This window comes from Culex pipiens, chromosome 1 (assembly GCF_016801865.2).
Source record: "Culex pipiens pallens isolate TS chromosome 1, TS_CPP_V2, whole genome shotgun sequence".
Classification (NCBI taxonomy): domain Eukaryota; kingdom Metazoa; phylum Arthropoda; class Insecta; order Diptera; family Culicidae; genus Culex; species Culex pipiens.
The window spans coordinates 114658076-114684478 of NC_068937.1; the positions used below are offsets into that span (position 1 = coordinate 114658076).

A 26403-nucleotide genomic window follows, 5' to 3' on the forward strand; every position below is an offset into this window, starting at 1 on the left:
ATTAATTCAAAATCAGGAATTCCAAAATTGAAGAAATTAAAAATTTGAGAATTTAAGAATTTAGGAAATTAAGAATTTAAGAATTTAAGAATTAAAGAATTCAATAATTTAAGAATTCAAGAAATTAGGAATAGAAGATCAGGATTGCATGTTTTCAAATCCGCATTGGCTTATTTAAAATGTTTTGCTTGAATTTTGCTTTTTACTCAATACAAATGACTTGTCTCTTGCATGTCCGGCAGTTGATCGACAATGCGTTGACCAAAATTTATCAAACACAGCCCCAATCTGACCTAAAAAACTAAACTGCATCGCCCCAGATTGTCAAAAGTAATTTTTCATACGTAACTTGCAGCACAGGAGGGAAAATATCTCCAAACTCGAAGAATTGAAACCGAAAAATCAATCATCACTCCTAATGTAAACATTTACTGACGTGAGCAGGATAAACTCTTTGTTTACAAACTCACATTGGCCTAATTACATTGTTTTGCTTGAAAAAACAATCCGTCAGACGATTTGCTCCCGGTAGATCCCGGAGCTAACCTGAGTTTTGTTTAGATTCGGATGAACACGGATGAACTCGAACCTAAATTAGCTCTCACACAAGTACCGCGGTGGGCTTGACGCGGGTGCCAAATTAGCTTTGCAACGCAATTAGGTCCCTGCGGTGGAGATGCCCTAAGTGCATCTCCAGCGCTGGGTGCAAACATCGAAGCAAAGCTAATTTGCACCCGACGTCAACCCCATCGCGGTACCTGTCGCGGTAGCAAATTTGCTCTCAGTTCTTCGGGATTTCACTTTGCTACCCAGTATTCAGTCTGTTTGCTACCGCTTCAAATGGAATTATGCACGGAAAAAAATTTAAAAAAAAAATTTAAAAAATTCAAAATTTCAAAAAAAAATCAAAAAATCTGAAAAAATTTCAAAAAAATTTCAAAAAAATTCTAAAAAATTTCAAAAAAAAAAAATCAAAAAATTTCAAAAAAATCAAAAAAATTTCAAAAAATTTCAAAAATTTTAAAAATTTAAAAAATTTCAAAAATTTTAAAAATTTCAAAAACTTCAAAAATTTCAAAAATTTCAAAAATTTCAAAAATTTCAAAAATTTCAAAAATTGCAAAAAATTTCAAAAAATTTCAAAAATTTCAAAAAAATAAATTTTTGAATTTTAAAATTTTTGAATTTCATTTTTTTGAATTTTTGATTTTTGGATTTTTTGAAATTTTGAATTTTTAAATTTTTGAATTTTTGATTTTTTGAATTTTTGAATTTTTGAATCATACCTACATCATACATATCATACATAGAGCAGACATATAAAAATCTCCGAAACACGCATTCAAAACTTTGCCCCCTGGCTTGCCGGTACTTGTCGGGTATCAGAAAATGAGTACCCGACAGGTACCGACACATATTTTTCTTCTACAGATGAACTTGAGATCAAATTTGATACCTGCTTTGCTACGCGCGGTGGGAGACTCGGGGGCAAACTCGAGAGCAAATTAGGTGGGAATAAAATCGGGTAGCAAATAGTTAAACTTTCGACATTTTAACTGTTTGCAGTTTGGGTATGGTGGAAGGAACTGTTTCATCAAGAGTCGTAGTGCAACCTGCGGAGGTGAGCACAAGACTCAAGCTTGCGAAACAATCAACGAGAACATCGATGCGAAATGCTTCAATTGTGGCGGCGACTATTCTACCAAGAATCGGAGCTCCTAAGTGTTTGAGAGTACGGCACGGAGCGACGGCGCCGGATAACCATATTTACACAAAGAATTTTAGAGCGCCCGCTGCGGGATTCGAACCAGCAACCTCTGGATTGTGAGTCCAGTGCGCGGTCCGATTGATCCACACGGGCGGGACGGTATAAATATTTGAAGGTGTTTCAGAACCTTGAAGAGAAGAATGCACGAAAGTGTAAAACCTCTTTGAAAATAAAAAAAAGAATTTTAGATTGTCTGTACTGAATTCTCAGGTAGTTTTTGGTAGTGGAGTTTCAAATGTACCAAATGGAAGTGATACTTCGCAACGGTCGAGGACACTACTGAACGCTCTGAAATGCCACAATTTTATTAATAAAATTTCTCGAATAAATGCATCTGCTTAGCAAGATCGACCACACATTTCAAATGTAACATAGCGCTGTCTGAAATGTTGACGTCAAAGTACCTTATATATTTTAGGATAGCTTTCTCTTTCGCTGCCTTCGGCAGCATTACTTAAAATTCCGCGTCACGTCTCGCGGCCATCGCTTCCTCCTTGATCGACACGACGCACGAGATGGTCGGCACCGATGGCACTTCCTCTTCTGCTTCACCTCTGACGTGATCATTATCCGCCGTAATGAGTTCCGCTTCCTCCTCGACGTCACTGGACACGCTGAAACCGTCCCTCGATGCCGCCGCTGGCTTCGGATCGATGCGTTCCTGCTTGATTTTGATCCGACCGGCCGGTTTGGAAGGTCCCGGATTTTCGTCGTTGTCGGCGGTTGCCTTGGAGCGGTAGTTGTGCATCTGCACCTGGTGCCGAACGCGATCCTGGTTGCGCATAAATTCGCGCGGGCACACGGAGCACTTAAACATGGCCACCGCTGGGCTTCCGTTCTTGGATTCCGTGCCGTGGTAGCGTTTCGTGTGCGTGACCAGCGAGATTTTGCGATCAAACGTTGCCGTGCATTCGTTGCACTGGTAACGAGGTCCACCGGAATGTAGTCGAATGTGGGAAAGGAACGCTTGACGATTGACGGTGCGATGTGGACAATGGGGACACTTGTAGAACAATTCCTGGTCCGGGTGTTGTTGTTGGTGGTGTTCTTGGATCATCGTGCTGGACTTGAAGGTGAGTGAGCAAAGTGCGCACGGATAAACCATATCCGGATCGGGTTTAATTCGGGCCTTGCCGCGAGAAGGAGCGCCAGCGCCCTTTCGAGTAGGAGCCTTTACGCCGTGGAAAACGGTTTGGTGATAGCGTCGGCCAGTTTTCCGGACAAAGACACGCGGACAGTAGGCGCACTTGAAACGGTTGGCGAGACTTAACGCAGAACCTCCGGGGTGGTAACGAAGTTTGTGTTTTTGCAGGTCGGTTGGTTTGTAAAAGCTGGCGTCGCATTGATCACACGGATGTGGCAGTTTGCCCATGTGGTTCATCATATGCAGCTTCAGAGTGTTACGGTTGTTGAAGACCTTCGGACAGTATGTGCATTGATTCGAATCTTTGGGAAGATCGTCAAGGAATTGCTTGGCTGCTGAAGCCGACTCTGATACGTCCTTGTGATGGTGCCGGATGTGCATAAGCCGCGCCACGCGAGATAGCAGCTTCCGCGGACAGTGCGGACATGGGAACCGTTTCTTTTTCTCCTCATCGCCAGAATCATCCGGTCCGTGGAAGTCGAGCATGTGGCGATCGTAATCCTTCTTGCGAATGAACCGCTCGTTACACTGCTCATCGGAACAGAAGAAAGGCTGTTCTCCGGTATGGTTGGTCATGTGGTCTCGTAAAGTTTGCTTGTGTTTGAACAGTTTAGAGCACACAGTGCACTTGAATCGAACAGCAACATCCGGATGTTTGAGCGAAAAGTGAATTCGCATGGTCTTCATCGTGGGGAACTTCCGGTCACACTTGGAACAGGGGAAGTTACTCTTGCGACCCTCCCAGACGGCGGGCAGTTTCTCCGGAGTTTCAATTTGGTGAATGATCTGTTCGTGCCTGATTCGATCCTGGTTCCGCATGAAAAAGCGCTCGCAGTGATCACACTTGTAGCGTTCCAATGCACCCTTGTTCCTGGCATTCTCGCCGTGCCAGCGGTTTTTGTGGTGAATTAGCTGTGATTTTCTTAAAAATCCACTTCCACATACATCACAAACCACCGGCATGTTGCTGACATGGTTCGACAAATGGTGCGACCTGAAAGCGGTTCTGCTGCGGAACAGCTTGCCACAGTCTGGACACTTGCAACGTTTGGTCACCACCGTTGCTGGATTGGCGTCCGCTTCTTCCCCTTCCTCGCGCGGATGCTTCTCGGCAATGTGCGCCTGCGATTCTTCCAGCGTTTCGAACGACACCTCGCATGGCTCACAGTAATAGACGAAGCTGTTGGGCAGCGGGCTGTTCTCCATCTCCAATGTGTCCGGCCGTACTTCGTGGAAGTTGCGAATGTGTCTCTGGCGGCCTTGCTCCTGCATGAAAATGCGCGGACATAGCGGACAGTTGAACCGCTTTTCCGAATATTGGGGCGAGTTTTTGTCGTGGTACTTGGCCACGTGAATGTCCATCCGTTCCTTCAAATGAAACTTGGCCCCGCACTCATCACAGGTGAACGGGAAATCCATGGTGTGATAGCGGTTGTGAACGCGCAAAACACTAAGGTCCCAGAACTTTTTGGGACAATGCTTGCACGAGTAAATCAGCGAATCCTTCGGATGGGCCTTGCGGATGTGCAACTGGAAAGAGAAGCGTGCCCGTTAACAACGTAGTGAGTACTAATAGTTTAATTAACAAACCTTGATCTCCTTCATCAAACGGAACGACTCCTTACAGATGGTACACCGGTACGCGCCATCTTCAGTGACTTCATACGGCAAAGCCCTGTCCGGTTCAGGATCATCCGCCTGCCCTGGTGCTTCACTGCTTGCTCTCGTAGATGCAGCCATCGATCTTTCTCCATCATCGCCGTCACCACCACCACCACCACCACCATCTTCTTCATCCGAGTCCAACAGGACCACCTCATTCGTATCAACGCGTTCCCTCTTCCGGATAAGCATTGGTGGCTCCCGGTACTCTTCTTGCCCGACTCCACCACCTTCTTCATAATCTGCCGCTCGTCCGTCCACTCCGTAAGGTTCCGGCTTGACGAGCATATCGCCCCGGATCAAATCCTCTTCGTCGGCTTCCTCGTCTTCGTCCACTTCTTCATACACGTCCTCCGGTTCCAGTTCTTCCCCTGCTTGATCTCCGCCGCCACCACACTCGTCGTCATCGCTGTCACTCAGACAATAAATCGTGTCCCTCTCGAAGCCCCGAACCGGCGCAGGCTGCTCCGCGGGTTCCTCCTTCACGCGGAACTCGGCCAACTCGAGACGCCTTCGCTGCAGCACTTCGTCCAGCGCTCGGCAGCGCGTCCGGTACTTGTGAAAGCTCTCCAGCGTCATCTGACACATCCGGCACACCATACACGAGTGGTCCGCATCCGGCGACAGGTGAATGTCCACGTGCTGCGAGATTAGGTCCAACAACGCGTCACGCGGTGGCCCATCCCGGGGGTACACCGGTTCCACGTAGAAACCCGAAAAACAGAGCCGACAGTACGTCTCCGGATTATCATTGGGACTGTTGGGAGTGAGAAAAAAAAAACAAGACACTTCAAGTGGACCGCAGAGCCCCAACCATAATCGCTACTTACACATCCGGAATGGTGTCGGTGTCCATTTGGGCAGGTAGCAACGCGCTTTTCTGCACTTTTTCCTCGAAAAACCTGACACCAAAAACAGCTCAAACCCACTTCAAAATGCACGGCATTCTACGATGAAGGCTTCTTTTTCTTCCTCTTTCCAGCACTGGCGAGATGCGCGAAGTGTCCGATTGATGTGTTGTTTTCTTGCTTGGACAGCAGCGCTCTTTGCCCCCCGTCGCGCCCGATGTGTGTTGTTTGTCCAACCAAAATGACTTGATGGTCGTCGTCGCCACACCAGCAAGCGGTGCAAAGATGCACCGATTTCTTTTTTTTTTTTTTTTTTTTTGTGGTTGTCAAAAGACAGGCTAAGACCACAGTTGGTCCATCTGGCCGCCGTTGGCTTGTTAGTTGTTGTTGGTTTGTGTCAGAGTTTTGCGTCGTCGGTTGAGTTGGTTATGTTTGGATTCGGCATTCTTTGATGAAATTGTAGATCTGTTTCATGCTCTCTTCACAGCGTTCTTTTAATATTTCTTCCAAAGGTTTCATGTACTCCAGTACATGGTGCTTGCTACGTGTGTTGTTGTACTTTGGGCAGTAATATAGTGAGTGCTTAAGATCTTCAACTTCAAGACACAGTTCGCACAGGTTGTCATCCTCTAAGCGCCACAGCGCTCGTCGATCTTTGGTTAGTGTGTGTCCGCTGCGGATTCTGCTTAACAGCTTGATCTGGGCGGGACCTAGCAGGAGGCCTTTGAACCAGATCTTGGGGCTTGGAGATTCCATCAGCTGGTAGTGCCATCGACCTTTTGTTTCAGAAGCTGTCTTGTACTCTCGCGACCAATCCTCCCAGATCTCCTTCTGGCTGGCGACGCAAGCATCGCCCATCGTTATGCCCATAAACTCAGTCTGTTTGTCGTTACATTTTCCTTGTGCTGCTGCGTCTGCTGCTTCATTCCCACGGATTCCCACGTGGCTGGGAACCCATTGGATTTTAATCGCGCCTCGAGGAGCCTTTTCGATTTCTTTGTAGATGTCCCAGATGATAAAGTTTTCGTGTAGAAGTTTGCTGTTAGTCAAGCTTTGGCACCCGCTTTTTGAGTCAGTGAATATAACGGTTTTCTTGTATTTCTTCTTCTTAGCCAGCACCACTGCATCCAGTATTCCCCTTAGTTCCGCGTTCGTGATCGAGTAGTTGTTGTTGATATTCTCCGCAGTTGTTGTGTTGTCCTCAGCGTCAAAAACAGCCAGAGCAGTGCCACTAGCTGACTTGGATGCGTCCGTGTAGAGCTTTTTGTGATCTTTGTACTTTGTCGCCGCGACCTCGTTGAAAATCTGCTGCCACTGCTCTCTGCTGGTTTCGTTCTTTTTCGTTTTTTTTTCACCGAGGTCGGCGAAGACAACGTCTCGCAAACTGAAGTTTGTGAAGAACCGCATCCTTGTCTCTCTCGAAATCGCTCGGTCGGCTGGGTGAACTTGGTACACGAGGTCAACGTGCTTGTCAGCCAGTTCTGTGAGGTACGATCCGTTTGGAATTTCTCTGTCCAAAGTACCGCTCAAGATCTTCAGCAGTGGGGTTCGGTGATACAGGCTCCTGATCAGTTCTTTTTTGGCTAAGGCTTCGACCCGTAGCTTCATCGGTAGCTGCCCCGTCTCTGCCAGCAGTACGTGGACCGGAGTGCTCTTTAGGTACTTCATCGCCACTCGGATGTACGAGTTCTGGAGCACTTGAAGCTTGTTCAGGTGTGTGTTCACCGCATTGCCGTAGGTGGAAGCACCGTATTCCATTCTGCTTCTGATCATCGCGTTCCCCACTTTGATCAGCGTTTCCGGATTCGCGCCATCCGCTTTCCTAGCCAGCATCTTCACCAGGCCAAGTTTCTCCGCGCCTTTGTCTCTGACCATCTCAATGTGCTTTCGGTGTCTGAGCGCCCGGTCCATGGTGAAGCCCAGATAGACATGAGTGTTGACGACTTCGATTGCTTGACCTTCAATTTTGAACCTCAGGTGATCGGTGCGCTTGCCCGTGAACGCAATCACGGCCGATTTTGGGGCACTTATTTCGAGATCGAGCTCTCTCAGCTTGGAGGCTAGTTGGTTCAGGAACGTGTTCAGACGCTGCTCGGCTAGTTCAAGTGATGCTCCCTTCGCGATTACCGCAAAGTCATCCGCAAACTGGACCAGCTTGCACGACTCGCCGCTGAGTTTGTGGAGGGCCGCGGTGTACAGATTGTACATGATCGGCGCACCCGGACAACCCTGGGGAAGCCCTTCCGAGACGACCTCTTCTATTACTCCTTCCTCAGTTTCCAGTCGCATGACCCGATGCCTCAAGTACTCGTACAGCCAGGCCACCAGCTTCCTAGGTATCCCCATCTCAGCTAAAATCTGCAGCAGTTTTCCAGTGTTGACGGAGTCGTAAGCCATTTTTACGTCTAGGAAAGCTACGATGACCTCCTCGTTGTTCTCTTTGACTTCGTGCACCGAGTTGACGACGTACGCAACACACGTAGAGGCGGACCTGTTTTTCCGGAAACCGAAAGAGAGCTCCGGGATGAGGTTGTTGATTTCTGCAATCTCCACGAGCCGGTTTTTGACCGCCGCGTTTATCAGCTTGATCTCCACGTTCATGAGGGCAATTGGCCTTCGTGAGTTTGGGAGTTCCGGATCCGCGTTCTTCTTTGGTATGGGTTTAACGTCCGTTATTCTCCACCTTGGCGGGATTTCCCCACTCACGAACACCCGGCTCAGCATCTCGGAGATCTTCAGCTGCAGGTCGAGGGGAAGTTGTCGCAAAACGTCGTAGGAGATCTTGTTTTCTCCCGGGGCCGAGGACTTCTTCGTTCTTCGGAGCGAGATGCACCGATTTCAATCCTCCCTCGCCTCGCCACCCCCTCATGTTGACGCACGCTGGAATGTGCTGACGCAGGAAAATGTCAAAACAAAAAGGGAACTTGCGGTGCGCGTGTACTACACGTTTGTGAGACTATACCTATTTTTGGGTAATACTGTTAGGAGCTTATTTTTGAAACAATCAAGATGCAAGAGGCTTCGATTTTTTTGTGTGTTTACCTCTTGGTTTTACAAAAAAAGGTAAAAATTGTAGTTTAAAGTAAATTCATAAAATAATAAATAAATTATTAGCTCTATAGCACTGCCTTGTCGTTCTCGATTGCACGATTCCTACTCGAAACTTGATTGTAGCGGCAAATGCAAACCTCTTTTTAAACCTAAGCTTCCCTTTCACTCCTGGGTTCGAACTGACGACCTTTGCATTGTGAGTCCAACTGCCTAACAGCGTCCTCTGTCTCGGTAGACAGGACCCAGGAAGACGACTCCTACACCTGGACTGAGCTAACGACCTTTGGCGATTGTCGACGCTCCCTACAAAAATGATTCTATTTGTATGGAAATTGTCCACGATTTCCAAAAAAGTATCCACGTGGTTTGTGGATGGTCCCTTTAATGAATTAAGTAAAATCATAAAACCCAAGATTTTCTAATAAAAAGTTCTACATGCTTTCTATGACTTTTTATAGACTGAAAATTTGTTTTTTTTTCGATTTATTAGATGGAAGCCTGTCTACAGACCGGGTTGGATTGTAGAGTTAATTAATAAATTGATACAATGTTTGTTTATCGCTTCAATTTATTTCTGCATCTTAAAGAAAATTACGTCCTTTATAGTAAAATTATGCTCATGAAATCCAGATTCAAGTTTTCAAGTGTCACTTAACTTATTATTAGAGACCTAAAATTATCACGATATGTTTAATGTTTCTTTGATCAAAACAACTACAACTAAGCTACACTATTTAGTCAAGATGAATTTGAAGACACCTGTTCCTATGGGCGCTGAAAGAAGTACGTGCTATCCCGCCAAGTCCACACCGTTTGCAGGTCAAAAAGCGCGGGATAAGACGCCGCTGGCCATTTTCAAGCACCTTGGCTTTCTTCCGTGGAACAGTTAGATTATCGCTAGGATTTCTGAAAGTTATAAAATTGATAAGCTTTGAACCTATATACTTGCTTTTTTGTACGTTACCGTTGATCTGCGACACATTTTTTGAGCGGAATCTCGAGGTTTCGCACCGGTGGGAAGATATCGTCGTCCAAGCGCGTCAACGCAACCGCACATACGGCAGCTTGATCAGGTTTTGTCGTGCAACCTTCTTCCACTACCATTTCCACAGTTGGCATTGAGTCCAACTTGGGGGAAACCATTTCCGGATTCGCACCGACGTCAATCAGTTCAAGCTTGGGTTCTACCATGTCGAAAATGCGCTCCGGTTCTCGTTCCATCATTTCGGCCAGCGGAACATCATCCAAGCTGTAGTCAAAGTCGAGCTTGCAGTCTGGCAGATGGATCTTTGGAAGAATAATCACCGCCTTCTTCAGGTCCAACATTGGAGGTTCAGAACGATCCAAACTTTGAGCAGCCTCCCCCGATCGTTCGCGGGATTTGTCGCGCTGAACTTTCCACGTTGGAGTTGTGCATCGGATGGACTTCCTTCTGCTTCTCTTCGCTGGCGGTTTATTTTCACCGGTTGTCGGACGGACATCTGCCACGGGATCGACCAACAAGTCGGCGTAACGATTTCTGAAAAAAGGGTTAAAATTACAGATTTGATTATTGGAAAAGCCATTCTCACACATAACACATAGTAATCAGACTTACCAGACATGAAACCGAGCTAAATTTATGATGAGAGTCACTAACTAAATCGAACATGAAAAAGTAACTATCTAGCGAAAGCGCAATCCGTACTCCAATTTCTTTTTTGAAAAAAAAAAGTTATTTAATTTTGACTTTGAGGATCTCGAGTTTCATGCCTGGTTAGTCTGCGGCATACGCACAAGAGACTATTTTAGAAAGATAGACCAGTTAAAGGTTCCCATCTGGCAGGGTTTTGGTTTTTGGAATAAACCAAATTTTAAAATTATTAAATTTAATCTGATTACCTTTAACTTTCATATTGCCCGGAACAAAAAGCACATTACTTGTATCCATATACCTCCCATATGCATTTTAATCCCTTTGAGTTAATGATGCAGTTCAGTTCTAAAGCATGCAAATTATGAAAAACACACATAAATAGTTAATAGGTTATATATACATTTCATTAGGGCACAAAACCAAAACGTAAACATTCGGGATTATTCCACTATTCCATTCATTAGTACACTCCCTACATGCCCTCCAAGAATCAGATTGATAACAAACAATTTCCTATTGAAAAAATCAAAAACACCAAAGGGCACATAGCCATGTTCACTGCAAACAAAAAAAAAAAAAGTTCAAATGTGCCCTTTTATTTTTCGTTAGGTTTTCGTACTTGAGGAACTTTGTGTGTTATAAAATGAACTTTTCATACATTCTTAACACTAATTCACTTTAAAAAAAAGTTTGGTTTACTTTTCACCAAGGATTTCTGCAGAGAAAAACTTCGTCAAAAAACAATATTTAATACGGTCCCGCGGCTGCTGTTCAGTACACTTTTGAAGAATTTTTATGTTTCACATGCCTTATCTACACTATTCAATCACAAAACTTCACCAATAATCAAAGTTTCTACTGAATTCCTCATTATTTCTAACTAAACAAAAGGGCCCGTAAACATCATTCAAAACAACAATCCGGTGACAGCGCTTTAGTGCCCTTTCAGCTCTCTTCGAAATTGCATTTAGAAAGGGCCCATTATGAACAACAGTTGGAAAGTTAAAAGGGTCCAATAACAATTTTTTTAAATTATGAGTTTTAGTGCGAAAATCAACAAAAATTAAGAAGCATTTAAGCAGAGTTGAGGATACTGATGTGTTTTATCGTATCATCAATAAAAATACCATCAGTCAAGCTTCTTTTTTAAATAGGAATTGAAACAAGTTGTCCACTTTTTGCAAGCGATTTTCTCGAATCGCGGTTTTTTGGTTTTGTGCCCTAATGAAATGTTTGGCTCGATATGTCCCTTTATTGGGCCTAGAACCTAAATCGGGTCCACCAAACTTAATTTAACGAAATTGTGCATTTCGCTGAATCTGGTATAAATCTGTCGTTATCTTCACTTTGATGGGTAAGAATAATTCAATTTTTCCTCTTAAACTAGAAATAAAGGAATAACAAACGTATCTCTCTCTCACTTTTTTCGTGGCAAATTTATAGGTGCAGATTAGGTCCAAAAAGTCATTTCATTTTTTTTATTCATTTGACACTTTTACAAACTTTGACAGTGTTTGCGCGTTGCGGCACAAAATAGGCACATCTACCCTACTTAATTTTAGGAAAATCTATGAAATTTCACATTTTCACAAAATTTTAACAAGTTACCATATGCAGGGTGACCACTCAAATTCCATTTTCAAATTCTCGACCTTTTCCCGACTTTTTCCAGAATGCTAAAAAAATAGGCATTTCTTATTCAAAGAATGATTTCAAACAAAAAAAAATCTATAAGAAAAGTCAATATTAACCACCGAAAAAAAAATCTCAATGAATTTAAAAAAAACCCAAATGTAGGATTTTTTTGTAAATACAGAAACTAAACAACAAATAAAGAAAACTTCAAAAATGTAATTTCATTATTATGATTCAGAGTAGAAACACAAACAATTAGTCTTTGAAAAAATAATCAAAAGTTCAACAATACTTATAACTTCCATGGTATTTTTTTAAATTGGCAAACGTATAGTTTTTGATATTTTTGTTTAACTTCATCATCATTTTAAATCAAAGAATGATTAAAACATAATTGCTGTTAGTATTCATTAAAAGGATTTAGAAAAATGTCAAGGAATTCATAAAAGAAAATGTTTTTGCCAAGTTCCCTTTTTAATTTTGTAATTTTTGATATTGATTTTTTTAATCTTTTAAATTTTTAATCAATTTTTCGGTATGGTCTGCAGTATTTAACTGTTTTTTTTTTTTCAATTAAAATTTAGTTTGATATGATTTTATGTTTCCCCACTTATTTTAAGCAAAATTTTTGAAGATTGTTGAGGCAATTGCAAACCTCTTTTTACACCTGAGCTTCCATCCACCCCGGGATTCGAACTGACGACCTTTGGATTGTTAGTCCAACAGCCTACTAGCGACTCCACCGAGACAGGACCCAGGGAAACGACTCCTACACCAAGACAGAGCTAACGACCTAATCTTTAGGTTAGTCCGGGGTCAACATTTACTTCCCGTCCGACGGAAGGCGTGATCAGATAAATCTCGTCTCGAAAAATGCCACCAGGACCGTCTGGGATCGAACCCAGGCCGACTGGGTGAGAGGCAATCACGCTTACCCCTACACCACGGTTCCCGGCATAGTGAAAAAGTGAAAAGAACCTTAAATTTAAAGTAAGTTACTAGAGTAGAAATGAGTGAATTTAGTTTGAAAATTGTAGAAATCAGACACGAAGAATGTTTAGTCCAGACTCGATTATACAAAGTTTATCCAAAGTTCAACTATCCGAAGGTTAGTATGAGACTTCGGATAATTGAATCATGAACAATTTTTTTCGAATTTTTGCATTTTGTAAATCGAATTTCGTAACATTATTTTAAATACATTTCAGTTATTGATTGCCTTTTACCATACAAAATACATTTTTTCAATATTTCAACCCCGCCATTTTGGCTGCCATCTTGGATTTAAAAATTCTACATCACTGCATGAGCATGTATGGGGTCATATTCAAGCTTAACCCTCTACAACCTAACCCCGCCTTTAGACGGGCTGCGATCTAAAAAATCGCCAAAAATCAATTTTCCAACCGATTTTTGATCTTTTAAAAGCATTGGAAAGAAGAACTCCTAAAATTTTAGAAAATTTATGGGTTGGAAGTTTAACTTGTTTTATGTGACTTTGCCAATGTTTTTAAAAATGTCATTTTTTTTAGGGGTGAACTTTGGCTGAGTTTTTTACTAACATTTTCTATATTTTCAGTAAACAGAAGTATGCAGTAATTTTTGTAGTGTCCCAGACTAGGCCTCTACGCATTGTTTTGCAATTTAAATGATGATGGTGCCATTCTATATAGCAGAAAATGTGAAAAACATACAAAAAATTGAAAAAGTGACTGTAAAAACGTGAAAAAACTAGATAGGCAAAATGTAATTATATTAGGTGATAGAATAGGTCAAATACTACCAAAAACAAACATAAACTAAACAAGATAAATGCAAATTAAAATACTAAAAATAAAACAAGAAAAACATAAAACAAGAGAAGTAAAGTTTTTCGTAGAACAAAAGTTGCTCAAAATGACCTCCTGAACACGGGAAAAATAAATATTTTCGAAAAAAAATTTGGGCAGTAGAGGGTTAACAATCACAAACAAGACACAGAAAAAATAAATGGCTGTGTTTATCCAAACATTTCCTATATTTTAAGTAAATAGTAGTAAGCCATATTTTTTGTAGTGACCCAGACTATAACTCAACGCATTTTTCATAATTTAAATGATGTCATTCTAGAGCAGAAAATGTAAAAAACCATCAAAAAATTGAAAAAGTGACTGTGAAAACATGAAAAAATAGAAAGGCAAAATCTAATAATATGAGGTGGTAGAATAGGCCAAATACTACCAAAACAAAGATAAACTAACCATGATAAATACAAATTAATAAAACAAGAAAAACATAAAACAAGAGAAGTAATTTTTTTTGTAGAACTAAAGTTGCTCAAAATGATCTCCTAAACTGCCGTTCTACGCATAATTGTCCCATGTTATTTTTTGTCGATTCTGACCCTTTGTCATTTTTGCCTTCCTCACCTTACTGAGGAAAGGCTATAAAATCACTCGAAAAACGAAATTCTTAATTTGACCTCCTAGACCCACCTTCATATATACTTATCGACTCAGAATCACATTCTGAGCAAATGTCTGTGTGTGTGGTGGGATGTTGATAAAAAAAATTTGCACTGGATTATCTCGGCACTGGCTGAACCGATTTGGACCGTATTGGTCTCATTCGATCCGTCTTGGGGTCCCATAAGTCGCTATTGAAAATTATAAAGTTAAGTAAAGTACTTCAAAAGTTACGCTAAAAAATCGATTCTAACAAAAGTCCGAAAGATTGTAAAAAGGGTGGTTTTTTTCTTGGTTTTTCCCTGTCATTTTATACATTTTTAGAAAGGTATTCGAAATACCTTTCCAACGAGTTCAAAAGATTGAAGATCTGACAACCCTATCAAATGTTATAATCACATAAGTGCCCTGAATTATGAAGATCTGACTACCCAATCTGATGGTATGAATAATGAATCAAGTTGATAGACCACTAAAAGGTCCCCCCTTTTAAAAAAATGTATCGACGGGCTTCTAGATCCTCTCGCACATCTCTTCAGTCTGTCCCTCTCCACCGGCTCCTTCCCAAAACTCTGGAAGCACGCATATATGTTTCCGGTGCACAAGAAAGGGGACAAACGGAACGCAGACAACTATCGCGGGATTTCAGCACTGTGCGCCACTTCGAAACTCTTCGAGCTGGCGGTCATGGATCCGGTGTTTTTCTTCTGCAAGAACCTTATCAGCGACGACCAGCACGGTTTTATGCCTTCGCGGTCAACCACGACGAATCTGCTCACTTTTACGACATTCGTGACCGATAGTTTCACCGCCAAATCGCAGACCGACGCGGTGTATACCGACCTGTCGGCCGCATTTGACAAGCTGAACCATTCTATTGCAATCGCAAAGCTGGAAAGAATGGGAATCGGTGGGGTTCTCCTGCGTTGGTTTCAATCCTATCTAACCGGCCGGAAAATTAGCGTCAAGATCGGTGATTGGCTGTCCGCTGTCTTTGAAGCCTTTTCGGGAATTGCACAAGGCAGTCACTTGGGACCACTTGTATTCCTGCTGTACTACAACGACTGTATCCATTCTATCTCGGTTCCACGCCTGTCGTACGCGGACGACATGAAAATCTACTGCCGGATTGACAATGCATCTGACGCTCAAGTTCTCCAACAACAGCTGATCAACTTCGCGGAATGGTGCAAAATTAACCGAATGGTCGTTAATCCAACCAAATGCTCCGTTATCTCTTTTTCCAGAAAACGCAACCCGATTAAGTTCGAGTACCAGATTTGCGGCACTTCAATTCCTCGTGAGAACTGCGTTAAGGATCTGGGTGTGCTCCTCGACACGGAGCTGACATACAAGCAGCACATCTCCTACATCGTCTCCAAAGCATCGCGGCAACTTGGTTTTGTCTTCCGTACAGCCAAAAACTTTACTGACATCTACTGTTTGAAGGCACTTTATTGTGCGTTGGTCCGTTCCACACTAGAATACTGCTGTTCTGTGTGGAGTCCGTACTACGAGAACAGCGTAGCGCGAATCGAGAGTGTGCAGCGAAGATTCATCCGATATGCCCTTCGATCTCTACCCTGGCGGGATCCCTTCCGACTGCCCAGCTACGAAAGTCGCTGTGAGCTGATCAACCTGGACACGCTAGCAGTACGACGAAATGTGTGCCGATCACTCCTAGTTGCCGACGTTTTGACCTCGAGAGTGCAGTGTCCGGCCATTCTCCGTGGATTGAACATTTTCGCCCCCATTCGGACTTTTCGGAACTCCCCATTCCTACGTGTCCCTATCCGTCAAACAAATTATGCAATGTACAGTGCACTGACAGGGCTACACCGGGCGTTTAATTTTGTCGCTTCTTTGTTCGATTTTAACTTGTCTCGTGATGTTATCAAAAGGAAATTCTTGTTGTTCTTTAGACGTTAATTTATGTATTAGTTTGTAAGGTAAAACACCATTGGGGCCCGAGCCTGTTGGTGTCCAAATAAATAACAAATAGATAGCATTACCCTCTGAATGTGAGGAAGGCACCAACCACCTAAGGGTGGATTAAGTAACGTTTTTAAGTTTAAATTCACGTATTTGTTTGGAAACTCATTAAAAACAACACCAAGTCTGTTTGTCCCATCGTTGTACTTCTACGCAGAATTGTCCCGCCAAATATTTCCTATCACGAAATCATTAGTTTTACGAAGTATTGTGTTTTGTTTACCAGTTGTATAGCAAGAGGATTACTTATGTGGTGAATAGGGACCCACGGGACAATTATGCGTAGAAACACAAAAAAACGGTCGAAAAATTTCAATCGCGTTTTTCTCACATGGGACATGGGACAATTATGCGTAGAACGGCAGTAAACATGGTAAAAATAAAAAAATCGAAAAAAGTTTGGGCAGCAGAGGGTTTAAACTGTTCGTAATCACTTATTCGAATTCCTCCCAAAAAATTCACTCCATATAATCGAATCAACAAATTTTTATTTTTCTCAAAATTTGGGACTTTTTACTAAAAATAAATATTATTCCAAAACTGATTCAAGGTTAATTGATATTTTAGTTGTTTTTTTTCTTAAAGCCTCAAGCATAGCACCGTCACACGCGATCAAACAAAACTGTCAACTATTCTTGGGGGGAAAACCCACGAGAAGAATCCGTAACTTTTCTTGACCACATTCTTTCCGATCTCCGTACTTAAGTACGGTATGCTGATCGGAAGGAACGCGGTCAAGAAATGTTGCGTGTTCTTTTCGTGAACCCCCCCCCCCCCCCCCAAGAAAAGTTGACAGTTCGGTATGAGCGCGATTGACGGTGTGCACACTTGAGGTTGTTTCGAGGAAAAAAATAAAAAGATTAAAAATATTCAAAACTTAAAATTAAATAGATTATAAATGTTTATTCAAAAACTTTCAACAACAATTATAAACAAAATTAAGAAATCAATAATTGAACATTTCTTTAAAAAAAAACAGAAAATTAGAAATTCTGAAACAAGAAAAACTATAATTAAAAAAAATATGTAATTATGAAATAAGAAAATCAAAAAAAAAAAGGAAATCAGGGAATTAGGAAATTTGGAAATTATGATATTAGCAAATTAGTAAAATAAAGAAAATTAGGAAATAAGGAAATTATGAAATAAGGAAACAAGGAAATTAAGAAATTAGGAAATAAGAAAAATTTTAAATTAGGAAACTAGGAAATCAGGAAGTAAGGAATTCGCAATTCGCAATTTTCAGTGTAAGAACGGGCCTTGACCTAGGAAATTAGGAAGTTAGGAAATTATAAAAGGAAATTAGAATATTAGGAAGTGGGGAAGTTAGGAAGTTAGAAAGTTGGGAAATTTATCAGGAAACTAGGAAACTAGGAAGTTAAGAAGTTAGGAAGTTAGGAAATTAGGACGTAAGGAAATTAGGAAGCTAGGAAATTAGGAATTCAGGAAATTAGGAAGCTAAGAAATTAGGAAACTAGGAAATTAGGAGTTTAGGAAGTTAGGAAGTTAAGGAAATTAGTAAATTTGGAAATACCGAGGGCTTTTGTTAATTTGATTTGGTTAACCGCGGTGGATTTTCTTGAAATAATTCGAACTGTCAAAAATCCACCAAAGCATCTACCACTAGCGTGTCCCAAAAAAACACGAATTCGAGGAATTCAATGTGCTCAGTTCTCAAATGATAGAAAATCATGTTAGAAACAACTCTCTCATACATAAAAACTTTCGGAAAAATTGTTTACCACGTTCCCTGGGCATTTTTTTGAAAAAAGTCAGTTTTTTCGACAATTTCACAAAATCTGCTTAGAAAAAATGGAAAATTTTAAAATTTCAAATAGCCTATACCATTAAATGATGGTCTGTGGTCCAATAAACAAGTTATTGTATCGATTTGGCCTTTTAAAACCTTGTTTTCACTTTCCCGGTAGCTTTTATGTCGAAAAATACGAGTTTTTGCTTTACTTTTTTTCAATAATTTCCTCATATGTGAAAATACATGCATCTTGTAGGAAATTTTCCGCCGAAGATTTTCGTCTAAGCAACTTTGAAGTTTCATCAACTCTGAGCTGAGATATTCCAGTTTTTGTGATGAAAGAATATTGAATATTTGAAAATGTTGATATTAATCATCATTGGCATACAATATTAAGGATAATTTAAGCCTAATTTGAAGTGAGGCTGTATCGCATCTGTTTTTAAACATGATTGGTTCATCCTTCAATACTAAGGTCCACCTGGTTTTGTTTTCTCATGGCACACTACGTGCTAAATGAATGAATTACTTTTAGCAAATAACTCATATTTAGAGCATTTGGCATTTAAACCAATCGATGCACGTTTGCTGTGTTTCCATGGATACAAATAAACAAATAACAAATATAAGGTTCAATTGTACGCATTTCCGTGATCTGAACAACGTAACGTTTACACTCCCTTCTTATAACTCCTGTTGATAAATCCGATGTTCAGGTAAATTAAAAATATCACTAATATTTGGAATTTATTCTATAGGGATCCATCCATTAATCACGTAGACATTTTTTTTTAATCTCAGCTCCCTCCCCTTCTCATGGTCAATTGTCCATAAAAAAAACTTTTTTGGTTGGAGCGTGGACAATTGCCAACCCCGTACAATCGAACCATATATTTCGATGCCTCTGTGCTCTTGTACTAAGCTTACTGGTTTTCCTATCTAGATAGCATAAGAGAGCACAGATGCATCGATTTGTTATTTGTTTATTTGTATCCATGGAAACACAGCAAACGTGCATCGATTGGTTTAAATGCAAAATGCTCTAAATATGAGTTATTTGCTAAAAGTAATTCATTCATTTAGCACGTAGTGTGCCATGAGAAAACAACACCAGGTGGCCCTTAGTATTGAAGGATGAACCAATCATGTTTAAAAACAGATGCGATACAGCCGCACTTCAAATTAGGCTTAAATTATCCCTAATATTGTATGCCAATGATGATTAATATCAACATTTTCAAATATTCAATATTCTTTCTTCACAAAAACTGGAATATCTCAGCTCAGAGTTGATAAAACTTCAAAGTTGCTTAGACGAAAATCTTCGGCGGAAAATTTCCTACAAGATGCATGTATTTTCACATATGAGGAAATTTTTGTGTTCAATACCGAGGGAAAAGATTGAAAAAAAGTAAAGCAAAAACTCGTATTTTTCGACATAAAAGCTACCGGGAAAGTGAAAACAAGGTTTTAAAAGGCCAAATCGATACAATAACTTGTTTATTGGACCACAGACCATCATTTAATGGTATAGGCTATTTGAAATTTTAAAATTTTCCATTTTTTCTAAGCAGATTTTGTGAAATTGTCGAAAAAACTGACTTTTTTCAAAAAAATGCCCAGGGAACGTGGTAAACGATTTTTCCGAAAGTTTTCATGTATGAGAGAGTTGTTTCTAACATGATTTTCTATCATTTGAGAACTGAGCACATTGAATTCCTCGACTTCGTGTTTTTTTGGGACACGCTAATCTACCACATTGATCGCACAAAAATCTGTGTTAGAAAAGTATCCACCAGTAGATATTTAATATTCTTTATTATTAAAAAAAAGTTATTTGAAATTTCTGAAATGTTTGATTTTTCATATTTTTGAATTTGTTGTTAGGTTGGATTTCAAAATTTCAGATTATTATTGTATTTTCAGTAAGAACATAGACATTTGTATGATTATTGTCAAGTTTAATTTCACTCTGATTTACCGCATTTTGGTCCCGCGAGTGTGGATCAATCGGATAGCGCAGGGGACTCATAATATAGAGTACTGGTGGGTACTAGCGATAAATAGTTGGTGACACGATGGCCGACATCTATAAAGACAACTTCTTTTTTTTACTCCATTTCGACCAAAAAACTAAATCTGTCCTTTAAATTTCAATATTCTGCATTTTGAGATTCGGCGGGAATTTTAAATATTATTATATCCAATACAAAATTATTTAAACGTTTGTAGTTATCAGTCGCATTCAAAATGGAAAATTACAATTCTTTGATTTTTTCATCAAAACATATTGCAAATAAGCACCGCGCGAAGAAACGTCAAACGCAATCTTTCCGTTTCTGTTACTTTTCAGCTGCGTACCGCTTAAGAAAAATCTTTTCGTGACCCTTTCCTTGATCGTTTCTTGGGCGTTTTTTTATATGGAGTTTTGCGTTCCTTCCGATCAGCATATCAGCCTTTAGCGTAAAGGCCAGTATGCACCCGCAAAGGAAAGGGGTCAAGAAACAGCTTTACAAACAGCCGAACCCATTTTATTTTTTCTTTACCGGTTCTTGCCTACCTGTGTCAGTAATAAGTAACGAGAAAAAAATATAAAACTGTTTTTTGGTCTAAGCGAGAGGGGTTTAAAAATTGAAAAATTGTCTCTTTCCTTTTTATCTCTTTTTTTTTGCCCTCAGGGAACTGATAATGAAGTACATCTACACGGGATAGAATTTAGCTGCAAAATTTTCGAACAAACATCATTCAATCTTGTCTCCTGTTGCGTTTACATAATTGTAGCGGTTATGTTTTGAGTTTTTATCAAACGAGGAAAAATAGATAGAAACATTTTTTAAAGAGCATTAAAAAATAAGCAGTTTGGGACAAATATCGATTAGATAAAATGACGATAAAGAAAGTGTAAAAAAATGCATGAAATTTGATTAAAAGAAAAAAAAGGTATGAAAAATGCAGAAAAAAATCATAAAAAAGATTAAAAGTTTGACTTTCACAACTCGTCAATAGAAAACAGCGCGCCGCTATTCCACACTAAATAGTTTATTGATAATATATTTTTGTGGGGGGTGAAAAGTACTACATTCAGTAAACTTTTGTTTGTTTTGTAAGACGAAATTCGACATAGACTACTAAACACGATTTTTTTGTTCTTATTACGGAATTCACTTGTTCTCATTTCTTCACTTAATTCTCTCCTCTACCTTCTTCGATTAGATGCAATTGTTTTTTGTTTTGAATACTTACGAATCTACCACTTCCGCGACGTTGCTGCTGCTGCTGCCACTGCCGCTATCCTTGCGAGCCCGTTTGGCCGATTTCGCAATTCCGCCACCGCCACCACCATCGCCGTCTTCCTGCTGAGGCTCAACCGCTTTCTGGTCGTCCACGACTTTTTCCTCCGGTGGTTGTATTTCGGGTTCCGGCTCCGCTACAGTCGACACTGATGGCGGCACGGTTTCGGCTACTTCTGGTTCCGGCTCCTCCGACTTGGTCGTCACTTCTTCCGGGAGAGGAGACTCCTCCGTAGGTTCTTCTTTTGGCGCAACAGCGATTTCAATTTCAGGCTCTTTCTTCGCTTCGGGAACTGATTCCGTTGTAGGTTCTGTGGGGGGCGCAACTTCATCTGCCACAGACCCGTCAACGTCATGCTCTGTTTCATCAGCGGGAATGGGTTCGTCAATGTTTTCGCTGGGTTGCTCTGGCAGGGGTTCTACTTTTTCTGTGGGAGAGCAAGCTTCCGGTTCATTTGCTTCTGGTGCTGGCGTCTCTGCTTCAGCAGACGGAATGATTTCCGTAGAAGGAACCACTTCTTCCGGGATTGAAGCGACCGCTTCTGGTTCATCTTCCAATTTTGTCGTGCTCTTTTCGGGTTGGGTTTCATCGATCTCCACGACAGGGATTCTTTCCACTTCATCTCCAACGGCATTCGCTTCCTTTTCCAAATCTTTGGACTCTTCCACCTTGTCGCCTAACGTCTCCGGCAATTCTACCGATAGCGGTTCCTCGCCACATTTCTCCCCCGACTCCGGTTTCGATGGCTTGACCACCTCTTCCATTGGCTTTGCGCCCTCAATCTCCGCACTTTCCTCACAAGTCTCCTGCTTTTCTTCCTTCACGATTGCGTTCACTTCCGGCGCTTTCTCACCCGGTGGCTCAACTTTAACCGCAACACTGTCCTCGATAAGCTGTGTATCTTCCACCACAATATCGGCGACTTCCTGCTTGATTTCGGCGCCACCGTTGAAGGACGTCTCGGCCGCCGACGAAGACTCGCCGGAGAAGCTCTGCTCGCCGCAGCTGCTGCTGCCCTGCCCGTTGGCGAACGCATCGGCCGCGTGTTTTGCCTTGTAGTGGTCCTTGTAGCTGGAAAAGTTCAGGTAGATTTTGTTGACGCACTCGGCGCACTTGAACGTGACCCGTTCGCTCGGGTGGACCTCGCGATAGTGGCGCCGGATCTCGGCACTGTCCGCGGAACGCATGCCCTCGCAGTGGCCGCAGCTGACCATGAAGCCACTCTGCGGGTGGTTGATCGTTACGTGGCGTTCGCGATTGGACGCGCTGATGAACAGCCGCGGACAGTACGGACAGTTGAGTAGCTTGAGAACTTCGGTCGAGTCTGGGCTGTGATAGCGGCTGCGATGTTCCTCCAGCCGGGCGCGATATCCAAACTCGAGACCACAGTCGGCGCATTTGAGCATCGATTTGTTGGCGCGGTGAATGGCCGCGTGCGATTGGAAGCTTTTCTTGGACTTGAAGCGCATGTGGCACTTGTCACACTGGAAGAGCAGCGTGTTCTGGTGGGAGGTCAAGTTTCGTTTGGATTTGAACAGCTTCGAACAGCAGTGACACTTGTAACGGGTCAGATAGTGGTGCTCCTTCGGATCGTACTCAATGTCGTGATGGACACGCATGTGCTGCTTCCGGTACCGGATCGGTTTCACGCACAGCGGACACTTGTACAGCAGCATGAACGTCGGATGGGCCTTCAGGACGTGTTTCTCCAGCTCGTCCCGGCAAGTGTAGTGCTTTTCGCACTTACCACACGCGAGCATCGATTGGCCGGACTCGGGATCGACGAAGACTTTCGGCGGAACGGCCGCGTGAACGAGCGTTACGTGGACGCTGAGTTTCTCGCTGTCGTCAAAGTACTCGTCACAGCCGGTACACTTGAGTGGTGACGCTGGTTCTTCCGAGACCGCAGCGGAAGTTGGCCCCGGCACGGGCTCGATCATGGTTGTTGGAGGCGGTGGCGGTGCAGTCGCCGTTGGTTGACTGATGACTATGAAATCGGTTCCTTCCAGGGCGGTGGACGCCGCAGCTGCTTCCGCGTGGTCCTTCTCAATGTGTTTCAACAGCCAGTGGCGCGTCGAGAAGGCGGCCTCGCAGTGCTGACAAACAAAGGGCAAATGGCCCAGGTGTACGACCAAGATGTGTGTCCGAAGCAGCGTCGTAGTTTTGAGATCTTTACCGCACTTGGGACATTCGCAACTGCGAAGTGGTTGATCCGTTTTGTGCACCTGCCGGACGTGTTCTTGGAGGGCTTCCCGGGACTCGAACGTGGTCACACAACGCTCGCAAACCTGCAACCGGTCGGTCAGATTCTTCAAGCGTTGCGGCTTGCGCTGATGGTAGATCTTCAAATGCATGTCAAAGTACTTCTTCTCGGTGAAGGACAACCGACAAGCACCGCATCGCAACCGTTCCGCCGTGTAGTTGGCCGACGCCGGATCGTGCACCGACGCCACGTGCTGCTCGAGCCGCTTCTTCGAGTCGTACATCTGGTCACACGAAGCACACACAAACTGATGCTGCAGCGTGTGGAAATGCGCGTGACGATCGCGGATGGCCGCCGACGGGAAACGTCGCTTGCAGTGGGGACACTTGAAGCTCTTCCACTCGGTCGGGTGGGCCGACTTGGTGTGCTTCCGGATCAGCAACAGGTGACGGAATGTTTCCGAACAAAAACGACACTGATACAGTCGATTGTCCAGCCGGATGTAGTTGTGCTCCTCCTCGGACGAATCCTGCTCGTCGTCCTGTTCCAGCAACGTGTCGTCACTAGCGAGCGTCGTGCTCATACTTGCAACGGAACTTGTCGAAAGATCTACCACGCCATCGTTGTACTCATTGACGACATTCGCCGGTTCGCCGCCCGACTCCAACGGCTCCGGACGTTCAGCTTTTATCTTCATGGCAGCGGCAAATGCGGCCAGGTTGGCCGGGTCCATCAATCTGTAAAAACATTTCCTCAATAACTAATTCAAACTCCGAAACACCCGTCCCAAACCTACCTGGACATCTCGCGCAGATAATCCCACGCGCCGTTCTCCATCTGGGACAACAGCAGCGGCAAGTGTTCCGGCAGGAAGGGCAACCCCGGCGGTTGCACCGTCAATGGCAACGGAATCGCCGGTGGTGGCATCAATGAACCGGCCGTCGACGGTTCCTCACCATCGTCGTCGTCGCCGCCGCCGTCGTCGTCTTCGCCTTGCTGGTTGGATCCTTCAGCTGATGCCGCTGCTAGTGAGGCCGAAAGCGACGGTGGCAGAATCACCCCGTGTCGAGTGGCCACGTGCTGTTCCATCTGTTGGAGTGACTTGAAGTACACGCGGCAAAGCCAGCAGCGGTACCGCAAGAGGAAGGAAGATTCGCCGTGTTCGGGGTCGATTGTGGGATGTTTCTTCATTAGGTGCATCTTTTGATGCTTGACAAAGTTACGACAGTGGGTGCACTTCCACCAGGTGGGATCCTGATGGAGCTTCCGGTGGGTTCGCAGGTCTTCCGTACTGGCGCACTGCGCGCTGCATTCCGAGCACGTGTAATGGTTCCGATTTTGGGGTGGCGTTTCCACCGTTGTAGGGAGTTGTCCTTCCTGATGCTGCACATCCGGCGTGGAGATTTGCGGAACCACCGGAATATATGGAAGCTCGTCCGTTTGGTCTAGATCTTCTTCAGCGTTGGACGACTGCCCGGATTGGTTCAGCTGATCGACGATAATTCCGTGTTGATCCTTCAGGTGGTTAACCAGCTGCTGAGTGTAGCCAAAGCTGACTCCACACTGCTTGCACACATGCGGCAGTTTTCCCATATGGACACGAAGAATATGGTTGCGCAGGATCGTGATCCGGCTAAACTGCTTCGAGCAGGTTCCACACACCAAAGTGTCCTGCTTGGGATCGTTCGAGTGGTGCTCTTTGAGATGAATCTTTAGCAGTTTGTACGAATCGAATGTCACCATGCACTTTTCGCAAACCTGAACCCGGTCCCCGGTCAGATCGTTCTCCCCGTTGTTCGGCTGATGGGACCGGATGTGCTGCAGCCGAGCCGTTTTGGTCATGAAAGCCTTATTGCACTGTTTGCACTTGAACATTCGCGACTCCTCCGGATGGTCCTCCTTGCAGTGCGTCAAAAACATGGCCAACGAGCGGAACGTTTCCGTGCAGAACCGACACTGGTAATGGTTCCGCTCCACCCGAATATATGGCATCTCTTCTTCGTTATCTTCCTCATCCTGGGGCTCGCTTTTCACCTCGACCGGTGGCTGATCCAAGCCCAGCCTACGCCGCCGTATGGCAATGTCCACCTTCAAACAGTTCTGCCGGAACAAATCAAACTGGTCCAGAATCAAGTGGCACGGCCGGCAAACCGCACACGGATAGTCGTCCTGGATGGTCAACCCGATCCCGATGTACTTCCCGATCAGCTCCATCACGTACACATTCGGCTCGCCGTTCACCGGAAACAGCGGATCCACCTCCGGCGTCGTCAAACACAACCGGCAGTACGTTTCCGGATTATCGTTTGGCCTGTGCCGGAGAGTCCCCCGCGCGGAAAAAGAAAAAAAAAACAAAAAAAAATACACAATTTAATACACCTTCCTAGGAGGCCACAGGAAAATCCCCAATACTCACACCGCCGGGAGATCCTGCTTGGAGAAAAACGTCTCCGGCGAGAACGGGTCCTCGCGGGAGGACGCCGAAAGGTCCATTTGCGAGAAATTTGCCCACTTTTGCGGCGAAAAAACTATTTTTCGTTTTGTTCAAAGTGCAAAGCTGCTGTCATCGTCGCGGTGATTCTTTTTTTTTTGCACAAGAAAAGAGCTAAAGAATGAAGAAGAGAAGTGATGAAAAAAGGAATAAAAAGGGATAAAGCCAAAAGAACAAGAACGCTGCACGGAAATGACAAGTTAGGCAAAATGATGTTTGTTTTACCCATTTTAAGAGTTATTAAAGGACCCTAATTTGATTAGGCCAGTATCCACCTCGGTATCCACTGTGCATGGATGTCTTTTTTTCTGAAAACCATTTTTTTACGATCGATCTAAAGGGTCAGTACGCAGCTCCAAAGGGGTCCAGAAACAGCTTTACGAACTGCAGAACAAAGGAGAGGAAGTGCGTACACTGCTATTACCCTCTGAAATGTAATGCTCCGATCAGTCCGGTGGTTGAATAAAATAGGGCTGACGAGGACC

The 26403-nt window shown here is 43.2% G+C and overlaps 3 protein-coding genes across 3 annotated transcripts; all 3 read right to left on the reverse strand.

The window, feature by feature from the left end:
* Positions 1-2051: 2051 nt before the first annotated feature.
* LOC120427149 (zinc finger protein 808-like) lies at positions 2052-5619 on the reverse strand. Its single transcript, XM_039592007.2, has 3 exons — positions 5405-5619; positions 4503-5331; positions 2052-4442 (listed from the first exon to the last, which is right to left on the reverse strand). Exons 1-3 carry the CDS (start codon positions 5428-5430, stop codon positions 2223-2225), a joined length of 3075 nt encoding a protein of 1024 aa, XP_039447941.1. The 5' UTR covers positions 5431-5619; the 3' UTR covers positions 2052-2222.
* A 229-nt stretch (positions 5620-5848) lies between these two features.
* On the reverse strand, positions 5849-8146 carry LOC120427172 (uncharacterized). The gene has a single exon (XM_039592032.1). It carries the CDS (start codon positions 8144-8146, stop codon positions 5849-5851), a length of 2298 nt encoding a protein of 765 aa, XP_039447966.1.
* A 1003-nt stretch (positions 8147-9149) lies between these two features.
* Positions 9150-26025, reverse strand: LOC120427147 (uncharacterized). Its single transcript, XM_039592005.2, has 5 exons — positions 25844-26025; positions 24224-25738; positions 21177-24164; positions 9438-9992; positions 9150-9379 (listed from the first exon to the last, which is right to left on the reverse strand). Exons 1-5 carry the CDS (start codon positions 25918-25920, stop codon positions 9208-9210), a joined length of 5307 nt encoding a protein of 1768 aa, XP_039447939.1. The 5' UTR covers positions 25921-26025; the 3' UTR covers positions 9150-9207.
* Positions 26026-26403: the final 378 nt, after the last annotated feature.

Excerpts from the sequence above, each read along its gene's own strand:
- LOC120427149 (XM_039592007.2), bottom strand. The coding sequence starts at position 5,430 with ATGGACACCGACACCATTCCGGATGT. Across the intron at positions 5,332-5,404 it reads ACCGACACCATTCCGGATGT|TCCCAATGATAATCCGGAGA; the intron begins GTAAGTAGCGAT and ends CACTCCCAACAG. Across the intron at positions 4,443-4,502 it reads GTTTGATGAAGGAGATCAAG|TTGCACATCCGCAAGGCCCA; the intron begins GTTTGTTAATTA and ends TTCTCTTTCCAG.
- LOC120427172 (XM_039592032.1), bottom strand. The coding sequence starts at position 8,146 with ATGCTGAGCCGGGTGTTCGTGAGTGGGGAAATCCCGCCAAGGTGGAGA.
- LOC120427147 (XM_039592005.2), bottom strand. The coding sequence starts at position 25,920 with ATGGACCTTTCGGCGTCCTCCCGCGAGGACCCGTTCTCGCCGGAGACG. Across the intron at positions 24,165-24,223 it reads TATCTGCGCGAGATGTCCAG|ATTGATGGACCCGGCCAACC; the intron begins GTAGGTTTGGGA and ends ATGTTTTTACAG. Across the intron at positions 9,380-9,437 it reads AAATGTGTCGCAGATCAACG|AAATCCTAGCGATAATCTAA; the intron begins GTAACGTACAAA and ends TATAACTTTCAG.